This window comes from Bufo bufo, chromosome 2 (assembly GCF_905171765.1).
Source record: "Bufo bufo chromosome 2, aBufBuf1.1, whole genome shotgun sequence".
NCBI lineage: Eukaryota > Metazoa > Chordata > Amphibia > Anura > Bufonidae > Bufo > Bufo bufo.
This window is the reverse complement of record NC_053390.1, coordinates 391,720,582-391,738,647: the sequence shown is the minus strand read 5'-3', so window position 1 is coordinate 391,738,647 and position 18,066 is coordinate 391,720,582. Positions and strand designations below refer to the sequence as shown.

The 18,066-nt window shown below is 42.7% G+C and overlaps 1 protein-coding gene across 1 annotated transcript in view; it reads left to right on the top strand.

Annotated features, from left to right (window-relative positions):
- FOCAD (focadhesin) overlaps positions 1–18,066 on the top strand; it is a 246,965-nt gene that overhangs the window by 136,679 nt on the left and 92,220 nt on the right. Inside the window, exon 18 of the mRNA XM_040417224.1 lies at positions 1,916–1,999. Coding sequence (XP_040273158.1) covers positions 1,916–1,999 — 84 coding nt within the window. The remainder of the gene's footprint in view (positions 1–1,915; positions 2,000–18,066) is intronic.

The following is an 18,066-nucleotide window of genomic DNA, read 5'->3' as shown; positions in this document are numbered from 1 at the left end:
TGCCCTCTCACCAATGGGGGGCAGGTGGTTACTTGAGCGGGATATTGTCAATGGGTCACCTAATGGGAGATAGTCATTAAGCTAGTTATGAAGCTATGGAAGGGGGAAGAGATTCCCACCTAGACCAGTGAGTGTAAAAATACTTTGACTTCTTGTTGTCTGATACTAGTGAGTGCACTTCTCCTATTGTAGGTATCACTGCTCTCTTCCAATTCCTAGCTATTAGGAGCCGGGTGGCATGGAGAAGGTGGCACACTATAGTTTTACATGTTGGCTAAAATTTGTTTATGCCAATGAGCAATAATGCTAGCTCTGGGGTGAGAGTGAGTTGAGACGGATAAAGGTACATTCGGTGGTTTAGTGCGGCTGTTCCATAAATTTTATAACATGTCCTATGCTGGTCTGCATTGCAGAGAACAAAAGCTCTTTCTTATTAATGGGAGTTAGAAAAATACAGACTGCACATGGAAAGTATCCGTATTTTGTGGACCCTTTGTTTGCAGACCAAAATACGGACACGGCTGTGTACATGAAGCATTAGAGACATCATATGTTGGCAATATATTAGTATTTTGGCTTGGCAGATAACAAACAGATTCCGCCTTAGAATAAACTATTATCAATGTCAAATGGTAGTTCTGATACTGTACAAGATCACACTACTTTTACACCCCAGCCATTTTAAAGGGAGCCTTTTCATCAGTTTGCCATTTTCACTAATTGTATGGCGCTGTAGATCACATCACAGCAGAATCATTGCCCTGCCTTTCAAAACTCTGAGCCTCAGCATTTTGATGTAGTTACACCTTGTAAATGCGGGTCACGGAGTCATTGGGGCGTCTTCTTAGACTGGCTGAGTCGCGGTAGTTAGTCGCAAGCCTGACCATCTCACTATGATTGACATCCCTCTCCTTGCTCCAAGTCATCTTGGCACATCTGAAATTTGGTGCATTTAACGCAGAAAAATTCCCTCTGTCTGTTTCAGTGTTTTTTTTTTGAGCCTTTTTTCCTCGCATGGATGTCATCAGTTTTCACGCACGTGAACTAAAACTTAAGAATAGCGCACAGCATATCAGAGCAGTTTTCAGTCCAGGTGCTTGCGGACAGCACTTGTGAATGGGATGAGCAGTTGTAATTACTGGCGAGAAAAGGTGCAGGTGATTATGAAGAGAAAGTAATGCTCGCACGAGTGCCGCCATCTCTTCATGCAGTTGATCGGTGGGGGTGCCGAGAGTCGGACCCCCTGTTGAACTCTGAGAATACTAGTTTCTGTGTAGAGTCTCATTTCCTCTCTGGACCTATATCACAGCAGAGTCATACTTGACGCTCCCTGACAGACCACCAGTCAGATCAGGGAGGATTTAAGATGTGATCCTATGCCACCCTAGTAGGAGTGGGCAGGGCTTCTCCCATTCATCTAGGCACTACACTTTTGTTTGCATGTTTACCTATCACAATACAGCTGTCATTCTGTCAGTCATTCCAGTCCTCCACCTAATATACTAACAAGGATTACTTGGCAGATAAACCTTTCTCTGTGCAGCAGTGTTGCTAATTGAGATTACTCTGCTCTCCAATTCAGACGTTTTTTCTCTGAGATTACGGACACAGAAGGGCTATAATTTGTATTTAATTTATAGGTTTTCTTTTTTGCTTTTTTTAATTCAAATTAAAGCGTGTTAAACTATAGTCCTAGGAGAGCCCACCAACATGCGTTTCTCATCTTTATTTGCTTTCCAGGTGTACCTTTTTCTTAGTTATGTAATTGATTCAGTTGATGTGATTGATTATCATTTGCACAAGTTGACTTGATCTTTGCATCAAGGAGGGAAAGATATGCTTCAGTATGACATGTGTGTGGTTGACTGCTGCCATTTCAGTAGATATACTAAACGTTAGTCTTCTTCTCCGGCAGGATCATAGAGTGTGTATATCTGCGTACAAGTCACTCTGTGAGTTTGACTCTGATGAACATACTATACTTCATCTTCCTGAGCAGGTAAGTAATTGATTGATTAAAAGCTTCTATACTATTGGTATGTAGCCCTAGAACTTGACCCTTTGCTTGCCATGGCCTCCATTGTCCCTTTTTTTTGTGATTTAAATTGCTCAGTTTACTATTATTTGATATTCTGCTTTAATAGATTAAAGGGATTTTCCCTAAAATGGGTAATAAATGTTAGATTGCTGGGAATCTACATCAGTCATTGGTAGCGGGTCCCAATCAGTATAAAATCATTATGAAAACTCTGAAAAGTGCGTTGTGTCTTTAAAGGGAATCTGTCACCAGATACTGTGTTATAAATACAAGATACACACTTGTCATCTCATTTAAACGCTCTTGGTCCTATTTCAATACATGCCCCCATTGTGGAGAAATTAGCCTTACAACGTTATGCTAATTAGCCCCTGGGTACAGCGAAGACGTTGCCTTTACACCTCATTGCACAGAGGCTCCGCTCTTGTCCATTCCAGGCTTCACCCCCACCATTTTGACTGACAGGGCCAGGAGTGAAGAGGTATTTATGCCTGGCCCCGAAGTCTCATTGGAGCATGTTCTGTGCACGTGCAGTACATGACTGGGGATCGCTGAACAGAGATTGAACCCTTCATTTCCCAAAGCTCTGAAGAATGAAAGGAGGAATATGATTGGTTGCTATGAGCAAAAAAGTTTATTTTGCACCACTTTTAATAAATCTCCCCCAGTGGACTTCAACTGTCAAAAAAATATAATTTGGAGCTGCCATTCAAAATCTGTATGTAGTTCTGGCTTTAAAGTGGTCGTGGGAAGAACATCTGAAAGGACTGACTACCATGTCCTCTGGTCAGTATAAATATGCCTCTGTGTTTAGGGTATATTATGATTCTGCTTTCTAAGAAACAATTTGGCTGTATTTTACTGCCTCTCCCTTAGGGCTCATTCAGACCACTGTATATTTGTGTCCGCATCTGTCCTTCAATTTTGCGGAATGAATGCGGACCTATTCACTTCAATGGAGTCGCAAAAGATGTGCTGTCCACAACCATACTTCCGTTCCGTGGCCTCGCAAAAAATATTTTTTTCAGTTTTTGTGGACAAGAATAGGCATTTCTATCATAGGGCTGTCTGTTTCGTTCCGCAAATGGCCAGTATATGTGTTTTGTGGATTCGCAATTTGCGGACTGCCAAACTGATACGGTCTGAAGGAGCCCTAAGTATGATGGAGCAGGGCGCTACAATCTTGGGCCATTAAAAGGACACTTCCATCAAAAGTATTTAATCACATATTAAAGAGGCTGTCCGGTTTCATAATATTGATGACCTATCCTCAGGATAGGTCCTCAGTATCAGATCGGTCCACTGTTCTTTTTTTTCATCATATTATACACTGCTTGTTTCCATGGTTATGACCACCCTGCAATCCAGCACCAGTGGTCGTGCTTGCATACTATAGGAAAAAGGCTATGTGCGCTCCCACGATCTCGGCCACCAGAGAGGCTGGCACTTTTTCCTATATGGTGCTCATTTTCAATAAGAGTGCTAGGTCTTCATCAGGAAATTATAGACCAGTAAACTTAACATCCATAGTGGAAAAATTGTTTGAGGGGCTTATACTTGACTACATACAGGATTATGCAACTGTATATAATATAATAAGTAATAGCCAACATGGTTTTACTAAGGACAGAAGTTGTCAAACTAATCTGATTTGTTTTTATGACGAGGTGAGTAGAAGCCTGGACAGAGTGAAGGTTGTGGCTATTGTTTTTTTGGACTTTGCAAAGGCGTTTGATACTGTCCCACACAGATGACTAATGGGTAAATTGAGGTCTATTGATTTAGAAAATTAAATTTGTAATTGGATTGAAAATTGGCTTCAATATCGTATCCAAAGAGTGGTGGTCAATGATTCCTACTCTGAATGGTCCCCGGTTATAAGTGGTGTACCCCAAGTTTCTGTGCTGGGTCTGCTATCATTTAACTTATTCATTAATGACATAGAGAATGGGATTAATAGTGCTGTTTCTATTTTTGCAGATGACCTCAAACTTTGTAATATGGTCCAGTCTATGGAAGATGTTAATTAGTGACAAACTGACTTGGAGAAACTTACTGTTTAGGCCTCCACTTGGAAAATGAGGTTCAATATAGATAAATGTAAAGTTATGCACTTGGGGGCTAATAATCTGCATGCTGCATATGTCCTAGGGGAGTAAAACTGGGAGTCAATTGTTGAGAAGGATCTGGGTGTATTAGTAGATCATAAACGAAGTAACAGCATGCAATACCAGTTAGCTGCCTCTAAGGCCAACAGAATTTTGTCTTGTATTAAAAGAGGCATAAACTCGAGTGACAGGGATGTAATATTGCCACTATACAAAGCATTGGTGCGGCCTCAACTGGAGTACGCGGTTCAGTTCTGGGCACCAGTCCATAAAAAGTATGCTCTGGAGTTAGAAAAAAGTACAGAGGAGAGCAACTAAACTCATAAAGGGCCTAAGAGATGTCAGTTATGAGCAGCGATTAAATGAACTGAATTTGTTTAGCCTTGAAAAAAGGCGTCTAAGGGGGGACATGATTAACTTGTACAAATATATAAATGGACCATACAAAAAATATCAAGGGAAGCTATTCTGTGTTAAACCTCCTCAAAAAACAAGGGGTCACTCCCTACACCTGGAGAAAAAAGGATGGTCATAAGAGGCTACAAGCATTCTTTATAGTAAGGGCTTTGAATCTCTGGAATAGTCTGCCGCAGGAGCTGGTCACAACAAATACAGTAGATGGCTTCAAAAAAGGTTCAAAATAACATTAAAACTTACGACAATGTATAGAAATCCTGTTCTACACACCCTTTCCCTTTGGCCCAACCCCTTTAGGACCCTGCCATTTTTCACCTTAAGGACCAGGCCATTTTTTGCAAATCTGACATATCACTTTATGTGGCGATAACTTTAAAACACTTTTACTTATCCAGGCCATTCTGAGATTTTTTTCTCGTCACATATTGTACTTAATGACAGTGGTAAAATTTTGTCAAATTATTATTATTTTTTATTTATAAACTAATTTAAAATTTACCAAACATTTACCAATTTCTCTACTTTTATAATAGATTGTAATAACTCCAAAAATAGTTATTACTTTACATTCCCCATATGTCTACTTCATGTTTGGATCATTTTGTGAATGCCATTTTATTTTTTGGGGACGTTACAAGGCTTAGAAGTTTAGAAGCAAATCTTGAAATTTTTCAGAATATTTCTAAAACCCACTTTTTCAGGACCAGTTCAGGTCTGAGGGCACTTTGTGAGGCTGACATAATAGAAGCCACCCAAAAATGACCCCATTTTACAAACACCCCTCAAGTTATTTAAAACGGATTTTACAAACTTTGTTAACCCTTTAGGTGTTCCACAAGAATTACTGGCAAATAGAAATAAAATGTCACTTTTTTGGCAGATTTTCCATTTGAATCCATTTTTTCGAGTTACAAAGCAAGGGTTAACAGCCAAATAAAACTCAATATTTATGGCCCTGATTCTGTAGTTTACAGAAACACCCCATTTGTGGTCGTAAACTGCTGTACGGGCACACAGCAGGGTGCAGAAGGAAGGGAACGCCATACGATTTTTTGAAGGCAAATTTTGCTGGACTGGTTTTTTGACACCATGTCCCATTTGAAGCCCCCCTGATGCATCCCTAGAGAAGGAACTCCCAAAAAGTGACCCCATTTTCAAAACTACACCCATCAAGGTATACAAAACTGATTTTACAAACTTTGTTAACCCTTTAGGTTTTCCACAAGAATTAATGGAAAATAAAGATTACATTTTGGAATTTTACTTTTTTGGCAGATTTTCCATTTTAATCCATTTTTTTCAGTTACAAGGCAAGGGTTAACAGCCAAACAAAAAACAATATTTACGGCCCTGATTCTGTAGTTTACAGAAACACCCCATATGTGGTTGTAAACTGCTGTACGGGCACATGGCATTGCACAGAAGGAAAGGAACGCCATAAGGTTTTTGGAAGGCAGATTTTGCTGGACTGTTTATTTTGACACCATGTCCAATTTGAAGCCCCCCTGATGCACCCCTAGAGTAGAAACTCCAAAAAAGTTACCCCATTTTGGAAACTACAGGATAAGGTGGCAGTTTTGTAGGTACTATTTTAAGAGTACATATGATTTTTGGTTGCTCTTTATTAAACTTTTTGTGAGGCAAGTTAACAGAAAATAGCTGTTTTGGCACCGTTTTTATTTTTTATTTACAGTGTTCATCTGACATGTTAGATCATTTGGTATTTTTATAGAGCAGGTTGTTACGGACGCGTAAATACCAATTATGACTGAATTATGAATCACTGAAGGCAGCCACGATGCCTAAGGAAGGCATCGGACTGCATTCCCTGCCATCGAGTCCCCATCACAGCAGCATGGGGACCCGATGGAATCTCTCTGCCTCTGCACACATCGCACGTGCCATGGTCAGCGCTGACCACGGCACATCAAGGGTTAATGTGCCGGCATCTATGTTTTCACTGATGCCTGCGCATACAGCAGGGGTCTGGCTATCAGTGACTGCCGGAACCCCGCTGCTGATCGTCGTAATAGTACTGCGCTGGGCGGAAAGTCGCGTCCCGCTGCGCCGTACTATTACGGCACTGGTCGGGAAGGGGTCAAGGCCCCTTTCACACGAGCAAGTTTTCCGTGTGGGTGTGATGCGTGAAGTGAACACATAGCACCCGCACTGAATCATGACCCATTCATTTCAACGGGTTATTTGTACATGAATGTTTTTTTTTTTTTCCCGCATCAGTTCTGCGTTGCCTGAGAATCGCCGCATGTTCTATATTATACATTTTTCACGCAGCCCTGGTCCCATAGAAGTGAATGAGACTTCAGCGAAAAACGCATTGCATCTGGATGTAATCCGCTTTTCACTGCTGGTTGCTAGGAGATGTTTTTTTTTTCATGCGTGTGAAAAATGCATCAAAATGGATCCGCTCAGAATGCATCAGTCTGGCTCCGTTTGTCCTCCGCTCCGCTCAGCAGGCGGACACCTGAACGCAGCTTGCAGCGTTCGGGTGTCCGCCTGGCCGTGCGGAGGCAAACGGATCCGTCCAGACTTACAATGTAAGTCAATGGGGACGGATCCGTTTTGAAGTTGACACATTTTTTTTTTTTGTTCATGGTAATGCAAACGGATCCGTTCTGAACGGATCTAAGCGTTTGCATATAGGTGCGGATCCGTCTGTGCAGATACCAGACGGATCCGCACCTAAACGCAGGTGTGAAAGTAGCCTTACACATTTTCTCAAATGGTGTAGGTGAAAGTGGTCTGAGAAAAAATGGCATATCTGCATATATTGGAACCTAGAAGACTCCGGTAGCTGATACAAAGATTGTATCTCATCAAATGACAAGGAGCCCAAAGTCTTATAGTTTACAACATCCGCAAACCGGAACAGCTTTTTGGGAAACCATTATTTAAGAAAAGATGTTTGCATTCCTATTGTAAACAACGGATTAGACAGAAAGGAGAAAGCGCCCTATAATAATCATGGAATAATTTAGAAATGATCTCAGGGTCATTAACTATTGCACCATCTCCCCGCCTCATAGCAGTCGGAGTATTTGCAGTGCTAGATTCCCGAAGCTGTCGAGCTAGAAGGGTATGCGGTTTATTCCCCCACATATAGAATCTTTGTCGCGAGTACAGTAATTTTTTTTCGTTTTTATAGAACATTAGTTCCTTCAATCTGGCTCGTAGAATAGTAATGCGTCTGAGCAAAGGTCGCGAGCATCGGGATTCTAACAATCGCTCTAAGTCTTTCAGCTGGGAGGTAATGGTGTGTTGCTGCATAGTACGGTCTTTTTTTAATCGAGATCCCATAGCTATACAGGTGCCTCTAAAGACTGCCTTATGCGCTTCCCATATCGTGGATATAGGGGGGCCAGAGGATTGGTTTAGGGTAAAATATTCTATGAGGTTATCACGAAGTTCTTGTCTGAGCGGCAGTTGATGCAAGAGGGACTCATTAAGCCGCCAGTGGCATATCCTAGAGTGGTATCCTGAGGTTTTAATGGTAACTGAAACAGGGGCATGGTCAGACCATGATATAGGCCCTATGTCAGCATCAGCAAGCATCCTTAAAATTGGGACATTACCGAAAAAGTCATCTATACGGGTATGCGTATTGTGCGGGTGGGAGAAAAATGAAAATGTTTATGCAGTGGGATAGTTAATTCTCCACAGGTCGTACAGTTCGTATTTTCGAATGAGGCGCCTAAAGAGGCGCGAGTTTCGACATTGATCCCTAGTGGGCAGTCTATTCTGGAGAAGGATTCCATATTTTTAATAAAGACCAATTGGAAAAAATATTTTTAGCTCATAACGAGTACCTCCAAAGGTGTACAGAGCCTTTAATGCTCCTCTGTGGTCATGTTTATTGAGCTCTATCAAGAGAACAATGGAGCCGACACTGTTATCCCAATTCTACACCTGTTATAATGAGAATTACCTTGCAGAAAGCGTCTTTCCCCTACAGCAGCAATACTCTGACAATGGATTATCTATTTAGAAGGTTTAATCATTTTTGCTGACTACTACAGGAGGATAATATTTTGTGTTTAATTGAAAAAAAAAAACATCCGAAAATCCAAAAAAAAAAATGTTTTCTGTGAATGTGGAGTTTACTAAATATGCCAGTTTCTGATGACAGCGGCCCTTTAAAAGCCATTGAATGTTTTCTTGCCTCATGCTGTCACTTTTTGAGCTGTGGTCAGAAAGCCTGTGCTCTACAATAAGTTTCCTAATTAAGGGAATATGTTTGCTGTTTATAGACCGAAGGGAGCCTTTCAAAGCGTCTAGAAGTACATGAATTGCTCTGAAAGACTGATTATCTCAAAGGCCTACTCTACCATATTTCCTTTCTAATTATCACAGTCTTAAAATTGCTGCACAGCCAACACCTTAAGCAGACAGGGAGTGGACTTATGTGAGTTGAAGAGTTCACTTTGCCATGTGCTTTTTCCCAAATCCATCGTATCTCAGTACATCCAGTAAGCAGGGACATTTTTGCATATTCGTTACTTACTCTTTACTTGTAGTACAGCTTAAGGCTACTTTCACATCAGCGTTTTTGCCATATCCGGCAGGGATCAGCACAAAACGCTTTCGTTATGATAATACAACCGGCTGCATCTGTTATGAACGGATTCGGTTGTATTATCTCTAAAATGGGCGTCAGATCCGTTTTTTTTTTTTTTTTTAAGTCTGACAAAACATCTTGTTCCGCATCCCATGACAAACAGAAAAACACTGCTCGCTTCTTTTTTCTGTCCGGCATGGAAACGAAAAAGAACGGAATGCATTCTGGTGCGTTCAGTTCAGTTTTGTCCATATTGACAATGGGGACAAAACTGAAGCGTTTACCTATGATGGATATAAATACCAGAAAGGAAAAACGCAGATGTGAAAGTAGCCTTAACCCATTAGTGACCACCAATATGCTTTTTTAGAGTGTTCACTAAGGGGCCTTAGCGGCCCAGTCTAAGTGCTGCACGGGTTTCCTATGCAGTAGAGAGACAGGGCTTAGCAGGAGTGCTGATCTGGGCCGTTTAACCCATTACATGCCGCAGACAATACCACAGTTTTTTATCGGCACCCAGCAAATGAGATCGCTTCCTAGCAGTCTTACATTTAGACAATTTTCTACGCCTAAAACAGGCGTAGAAAATGATGAATGAGATGGGCCTACTGGCCTGCCCACGACAAGCCCACAATTTTAGACCTGTTGTGAGCGGGGGAAAGTCACACATGGCGGCGCAACAAACCGCTGCGCCACCATCTGCATTTGAAATATGCCTAATATACACTTATTTCAGTATAATAAATGAGTTATGCGCAGGCCTTTTTTTCTGGCGGAACGCCCCGGAAAGGCGTTCCGCCACCTATTTTCTGCCGTCTCGCCCTGCCCCCCTTTAGTTACTGCAGGGCCATTTCTTGGGGCGGGCGGGCCGGGGCGCTGTCAGAAGGGGGGCGCCGGCAGGGCACAGCAGGAGATGAGGAAGCGCTCACTCATCTCCAAAGTCATCTCATCTGTATCGCCGTCCTCAGGACGGCAATACAAATGTCTTTAATGCAGCAGGGCAGGGAGAGGTGTGTCCCCTCCCTGTTCCTCTGATAGGCTGCCAGCACTAGGCCGGCAGCCTATTAGAGGCTGGTGCAGGCGGCGCGATGACGTCATCGCGCCGCCTGAGCCAGCGAGGGACACAGGCCGGAAGAGGCCTGCATCGCATCCTGGAGGAGGTAAGTAAGTAGAAGTTTATTATTATTTTTTTATATGTAAAAATGACAATCCTTGTACATAAGGGGGGCTGCTGGGCTGGCACAGACATAAGGGGGGCTTCTGGCACAGACATAAGGGGGGCTTCTGGCACAGACATAAGGGGGGCTTCTGGCACAGACATAAGGGGGGCTTCTGGCACAGACATAAGGGGCTGCTGGCACAGACATAAGGGGGGCTACTGGCACGATAGGGGGGCTACTGGCACTTGATAGGGGGCTACTGGCACTTGATAGGGGGCTACTGGCACTTGATAGGGGGCTACTGGCACTTGATAGGGGGGCTACTGGCACTTGATAGGGGGGCTACTGGCACTTGATAGGGGGGCTACTGGCACATGATAGGGGACTACTGGCACATGATAGGGGGGCACTCAGGCTACTGGCACATGATGATGGGGGGCACTCAGGCTACTGGCACATGATGGGGGGCTCTTATTACTGGTACATGATTGGGGGGCATCTATGGGGGCACATCTTACTGGCACATGATATGGGGACATCTATTAGGGCACTTATTACTGGCACATTATTGGGTGGCACTATAGGGACATCTACAGAGGCTAAAAAGAAGGGGTATTTTATATGGGGGCTCTGTATAGGGGCATTTTATACTGGGAGGGAAGGAAGGGGCCAGGCCAGGCTGCGCTGCCCATGTGTGGACTTGGGCGGCGGCCGGCACTGGCAGCCCGGCTGTCATGACCGTCACTGGCAATTTTATTTGCATCCCTGTTCTCTAAAGGGGCGGTCCTAGGGGTGGGTAGGGGTGTGGCCAGGGTTGGGTAGGGGCCTGGCCAGGTTAGGGGGAAGGGTGAGTTCCACCACCTTTTCTCTGAGAAAAAAAGCCCTGGTTATGCGTATCCAAAAATTGCACTCTTAAAGCAAACCCTCATATGCCTATATAGATGGAAAAATAAAACAGTTATAGCTCTTCGAAGGAAATGTTGAATAAATAAAAATCACTTGTTTAGTAAGGCCCAAAACAGGCTGGTCATTAAACAGGTACATAGGTTGAAAAAAGACACTGTTTCATGAAGTTCAACTTTCCTCAATTTATTCTACATCATTGTTAGACTCGTTATAACCCTTGCTGTCATTTGCTATTAGATTTAGACTTTCTTTAAATGTGCACATAGTATCTGCCATTACTACCTCTTGGGGTAGGGCATTCCATAGTTTGACTCCTCCAACTGGAAAGAACTTTCCTTCACAGATATCGAAATCATCTTTCTTCTACATGTAATACATGTCTCCTGGTCCTTGGAAACCGTACATCCTGTGCCAGTTTCTTGAACTGACAGGGGTGGACTGGCCATAGACTCTACAGGTAAACTTCCTGGTGAACCCTTCTCACGGCCAAAAGTCAGGTAAGTAATGATCTGACGCTTCCAGAATTGGGAAAATTGTCATATACTTATGTACTTGGCCTGCGGCTGCAGGTGTCCTCCTGACTCCTGAATTCAACTGTGTCCTCATCCTGAAGAAACTAGAGTAGGTAGACAGAATACGACAGCTGGCACTGGCCACCACATGGACTCTGGCATTTGGTCCTGCTGGAGCTGTATATTGTGCTGAACCACAGTATTCTGCTCTGCTGGGGTGGTATTTTGTGCTGCAATATGGTACTGCTGGCCTTACCTACTTGTGCTGACCCTTCCTATTTGTATTGGCCCTGCCTTCTGTCAATTTGAACCTGCAGACAACATAGTGCCACTTTTAGTTTTTTTTTTTTCTCCAGGGCCATGTTAAGGTCCCAGTCCGCCTCTATGTACTGAACATACAGTATATTCATACATGTAAATGGGAACAAGCCCAATTTTTCTAGCTGTTAATTAGGCTTTTTTTTTATCCCATTTTATAATCCTAATCACCCGTCTCTGAACTAACTAGCTCTCCTGTATTGTTTTTGGAATGTGGAACCCAAGACTGAATCCCATAAGGGGCTATACATGGGTTTTATATAGGGGTAATATTTCGTTGGTATTACAGATTTTTAACACTCTTTTTATACACCCTTAAATCTTATTTGCTTTGGCAGCTGCTGCTTGACATTGAGTACTGCTGCTTAGCTTACTTGTAACCAGAATACTTCTTCTCTTGTTCTGTTTTTCCAGTTTTATTATATTTAAAGGGAATCTGTCTCCAGGTTTATGCTGCCTGATCTGAAGGCAGCATAAATTAGTGACAAAGACCATTATTAAATCAATGGTTTGGTGTGACAATAATAAAATTGCCCTTTACCAGCTGCAGCAAGAGCCAGAGGTGTAGTCCTCAATGTTCTTCAGCTTTGGCTCTCCCTGCACACTCACCGCTGATTGACAACTTTTAATAATAAGACGCAGGTGGGCGGTGGGAGCTGCAGCTCATGAATATAGATGGGGTCCCTACATGTGCACAGGCTACATCCCCAGCTACCACTGGGGGAGCTGATAAACGGACATGGATGTTGCACACATATGGGTGAATAGGGTACCAGCCTTCCTTCACCAAAATAATTTTTGCAGTGCTGCCACCTATTTTTTTGTGTGAGGAAGAAACGGTGCAGAGTTGAGGTTTTGATACTTGCACCCTAGCTTCTTCTAGATGGATGGAAAGTTAGATATGGCATAGATAGATAGATAGATAGATAGATAGATAGATAGATAGATAGAACAGATACACATAAACATAGATATTAGATATATAGATACTGTCTTTTTATATTTATATTATGTGTAATATTGCTCTTTGGTTTTCCTGTATCATCTTACTGGCGCTGTCTTTGGCGGTTTGATATTGTCATATAGTTTGTGGAAAAGCCTTTTGTGTAATGATGTTTTGGCGTAAATCTGCTATCACAGTGTGGCAGGTCAATGAAGCTGTAAATTATTGATAAGGTGTAATATAGATATATCTCCTTATCTGCAGTGCCTCATTATTGGTTACAAGGATTACTTCTTTTTTTTTTTTCTTTTTTTTCTTGGCCATGTCAGCAAATAATGTGAAGAAGTGCAGTATCTCTTCTCATAAATTTCCTCCTTTGATGATGGCAGATATTGACTGACTATACCAAGCCATGAGATAAAGTGTCTCCCTAGAAGCTGAACTGCAGGTTTTGCATTTTCTTCTTGTGGTGTTAACTTAGTTCCAGAGAGAAACAACAACAGAAGAAATAAAAATACGAAAATATAAAACAAAAAAGCGAAATAAAACAAAATACAATATATAGAGTTGCGTATGAGGTTTACATATGCAGCGATTAAATGTAAATGTGAACAGTACTATAAGAGGTAATAAAAAAAAAAAATGTTGATTCCTGTAGACATGAAAAAGTATAATAAACACATGGAATGCTTTATAAGGAGAAAAAAATCTCCATCTGTAAGAAATAAGTAATTAAATGGAGAAATTAATAAAAGAAAAATGACTAGCAAAATAAAAGGAATTCACCATGTAACAGATACCTTCCCCATGTAAGAATCTTGGGGCTCTTATAATTTGATGAAGGTTCATAAACCATTTCAATGGAGAATAAAACCTTTTTTCCAAAAAAAAGCATTAGAAACGCATAGAAAACGCAGATGTGTTTTTAAAATTATGGCCACTTTTAGCTTCATGTTTTCTATGCTTAGCTTCTGTTTTCGATTCCCCACCCTTTGGGTCATTATTATTAGATACAATGTTGTAAAAATGTTATATGTGTAAGAAACTTTGATTCTATTCGATTATCCTTTTCCCTATGGGTGTCTATGTGAAAATGTGATTCCGGTCCAGATATTAGAAAAGGCATGAGCTAATGGTAACACCACCCCTTTATCAAAGGGTATTTAAAGAAGCCAGATCGAGTGGATAGTAACTTATAACCACTGAAGAAGAAGAGAGTTAAGCTCCGAAACACATTTGGTAAAAGATATTCTGGCATCATAACATCTTCAATATAAGAATAAGTGCGGCTCTTTACCACTACCACTTACGTTATTTAAACTCCATCACTCCCGCTATAGAGGCACGCTATACCTGTTTACTGAATGAGAAAAGTAGTGTGAACTATGGCGGATCGAGAAATAACCCCCAACCACGTGGAATGCCATGTGGGACGCTGGGAGAAGTAAGCTGGGGCAGGCAAGCAGCCACAGCAAGACAATACTATACTAAAAGCAGCTGGAGGCAGCACGAGCGAGAGCTCATTTGGTGCATGTAACAGAAAATATCTCTTTGGAGTGGTAATGTAGCAACAATATTTATTACTTAATAAGCACTATTTCCAAATGGAAACATAATTGATATATACAATAATAGATACGTTGGTCATTGCAAGAAAGACTTTGTTTTAACCAAATAGTGTATATATAAGGAACTATGTGAATGACTACCAATATACCAACATCGGAGAGTGTTAAACAGATCTACTTCTTACCCAATCATATGAAATCCAACAACATTGATATATAACAGAACTACAAGGAGGACTTTTTTTAATTTATTTATTTTACATTTTTGCAATTTTTTTTATTATATTATTAACATTGATTTGTGATCAATTTCATTAACATAGTCATTAGGATATACACTGCTCAAAAAAATAAAGGGAACACAAAAATAACACATCCTAGATCTGAATTAATTAAATATTCTTCTGAAATACTTTGTTCTTTACATAGTTGAATGTGCTGACAACAAAATCACACAAAAAAAAAAAAAATGGAAATCAAATTTTTTAACCCATGGAGGTCTGGATTTGGAGTCACCCTCAAAATTTAAGTGGAAAAACACACTACAGGCTGATCCAACTTTGATGTAATGTCCTTAAAACAAGTCAAAATGAGGCTCAGTAGTGTGTGTGGCCTCCACGTGCCTGTATGACCTCCCTACAACGCCTGTGCATGCTCCTGATGAGGTGGCGGACGGTCTCCTGAGGGATCTCCTCCCAGACCTGGACTAAAGCATCTGCCAACTCCTGGACAGTCTGTGGTCTAACGTGACGTTGGTGGATAGAGCGAGACGTGATGTCCCAGATGTGCTCAATTGGATTCAGGTCTGGGGAACGGCCGGCCCAGTCCATAGCATCAATGCCTTCGTCTTGCAGGAACTGCTGACACACTCCAGCCACATGAAGTCTAGCATTGTCTTGCATTAGGAGGAACCCAGGGCCAACCGCACCAGCATATGGTCTCACAAGGGGTCTGAGGATCTCATCTCGGTACCTAATGGCAGTCAGGCTACCTCTGGCGAGCACATGGAGGGCTGTGCGGCCCTCCAAAGAAATGCCACCCCACACCATTACTGACCCAATGCCAAACCGGTCATGCTGGAGGATGTTGCAGGCAGCAGAACGTTTTCCACGGCGTCTCCAGACTCTGTCACGTCTGTCACGTGTTCAGTGTGAACCTGCTTTCATCTGTGAAGAGCACAGGGCGCAAGTGGCGAATTTGCCAATCTTGGTGTTTTCTGGCAAATGCCAAACGTCCTGCACGGTGTTGGGCTGTAAGCACAACCCCCACCTGTGGACGTCGGGCCCTCATATCACCCTCATGGAGTCTTTTCTGACTGTTTGAGCAGACACATGCACATTTGTGGCCTGCTGGAGGTCATTTTGCAGGGCTCTGGCAGTGCTCCTCCTGTTCCTCCTTGCACAAAGGCGGAGCGTGGCGGAGCATAGCGGTCCTGCTGCTGGGTTGTTGCCCTCCTACGGCCTCCTCCTCATCTCCTGATGTACTGGCCTGTCTCCTGGTAGCGCCTCCATGCTCTGGACACTACGCTGACAGACACAGCAAACCTTCTTGCCACAGCTCGCATTGATGTGCCATCCTGGATAAGCTGCACTACCTGAGCCACTTGTGTGGGTTGTAGACTCCGTCTCATGCTGACCAAAACATCAGCCAGGAAGCATAGGAACTGAGAAGTGGTCTGTGGTCACCACCTGCAGAACCACTCCTTTATTGGGGGTGTCTTGCTAATTGCCTATAATTTCCACCTGTTGTCTATCCCATTTGCACAACAGCATGTGAAATTGATTGTCACTCAGTGTTGCTTCCTAAGTGGACAGTTTGATTGCACAGAAGTGTGATTGACTTGGAGTTACATTGTGTTGTTTAAGTGTTCCCTTTATTTTTTTGAGCAGTGTATTATGCATATGCACTTTATAACCATTATAATATAGATCAATAATGCTGAAATCATTGTGTTCTAAGATTATATATTGAAATGAATTAGATAGCTAGAGAATATCATCAGGGTTTTTTATATTTTTTAATTCATCAATTTTAATTTACAAGTGTTTATGCAATAAATGGTTTTATAAATATATAAATATATATATATATATATATATATATATATATATATATATATATATATACACATATACATATAGTAGGAAGGCGCAAAGGTCCGTCATTGACGGAAGGTATGTGTCACCGACATTCCTGGCCTCGGTGAGGTAAGAGCCGGTAATTTTAAGTGTCACTGGCAGTTAGTGCTGACTGACACTGTTATTTAGTATGGCTGTAGAGCCGATCCGGGCCCGCTCTTACGGGGATCAGCCAAAGTGCAGGGTGGGTGGCTGCTCCCCATGCTCCAGGCCGGGTTTTGGTTTGGGATATAAAAACCCAGCCAGCAGTCTCAGCTGGGTGGATTATTCTCCATTTCACAGTGAAGCTGTGGAGACGCTGTGGTTTTAGGATCTGCATGAGGTGTGCCGTGCTAAAGGGCTGAGAGCCGCATTGCTGGAAAACAGGCCCCCTAAAGCCTGCAGTGGATGGCTGATGAAAAACTGCTAACCAGGTGAAGATTTTGTTCTATGGACATTGCATGGTGTGAACAAACACCAATACTGCGAACTGTTATTTTGTTTTTCCTTATGTCTGAATAAACACTGAACTGTTTAAGTTAAAGACTTTGTGATTGCCTCTATACTGCGTCCGCTAAGGGCTCTTTCACACTTGCGTTATTGTCTTCCGGCATAGAGTTCCGTCGTCGGGGCTCTATGCCGGAAGAATCCTGATCAGGATTATCCTAATGCATTCTGAATGGAGAGAAATCCGTTCAGGATGCATCAGGATGTCTTCAGTTCCGGAACGGAACGTTTTTTGGCCGGAGAAAATACCGCAGCATGCTGCGCTTTTTGCTCCGGCCAAAAATCCGGAACACTTACCGCAAGGCCGGATCCGGAATTAATGCCCATTGGAAGGTATTGATCCGGATCCGGCCTTAAGCTAAACGTCGTTTCGGCGCATTGCCGGACCCGACATTTAGCTTTTTCAGAGTGGTTACCATGGCTGCCGGGACGCTAAAGTCCTGACAGCCATGGTAAAGTGTAGTGGGGATCGGGGGAGCAGTATACTTACCGTCCGTGCGGCTCCCCGGGCGCTCCAGAGTGACGTCAGGGCGCCCCAAGCGCATGGATCATGTGATCGCATGGATCACGTCATCCATGCGCATGGGGCGCTCTGACGTCATTCTGGAGCGCCCCGGGAGCCGCACGGACTGTAAGTATACCGCTCCCCCGATCCCCGCTCCTACTATGGCAACCAGGACTTTAATAGCTTCCTGGGTGCCATAGTAACACTGAAAGCATTTGGAAGACGGTTCCGTCTTCAAATGCTTTCAGTACACTTGCGTTTTTCCGGATCCAGCGGGCACCTCCGGCAACGGAAGTGCATGCCGGATCCCAACAACGCAAGTGTGAAAGAGGCCTAAGCTGCCTACCATGGCAAATCCCCACAATATATATTTGTATCTATCCAGTGAATCTAC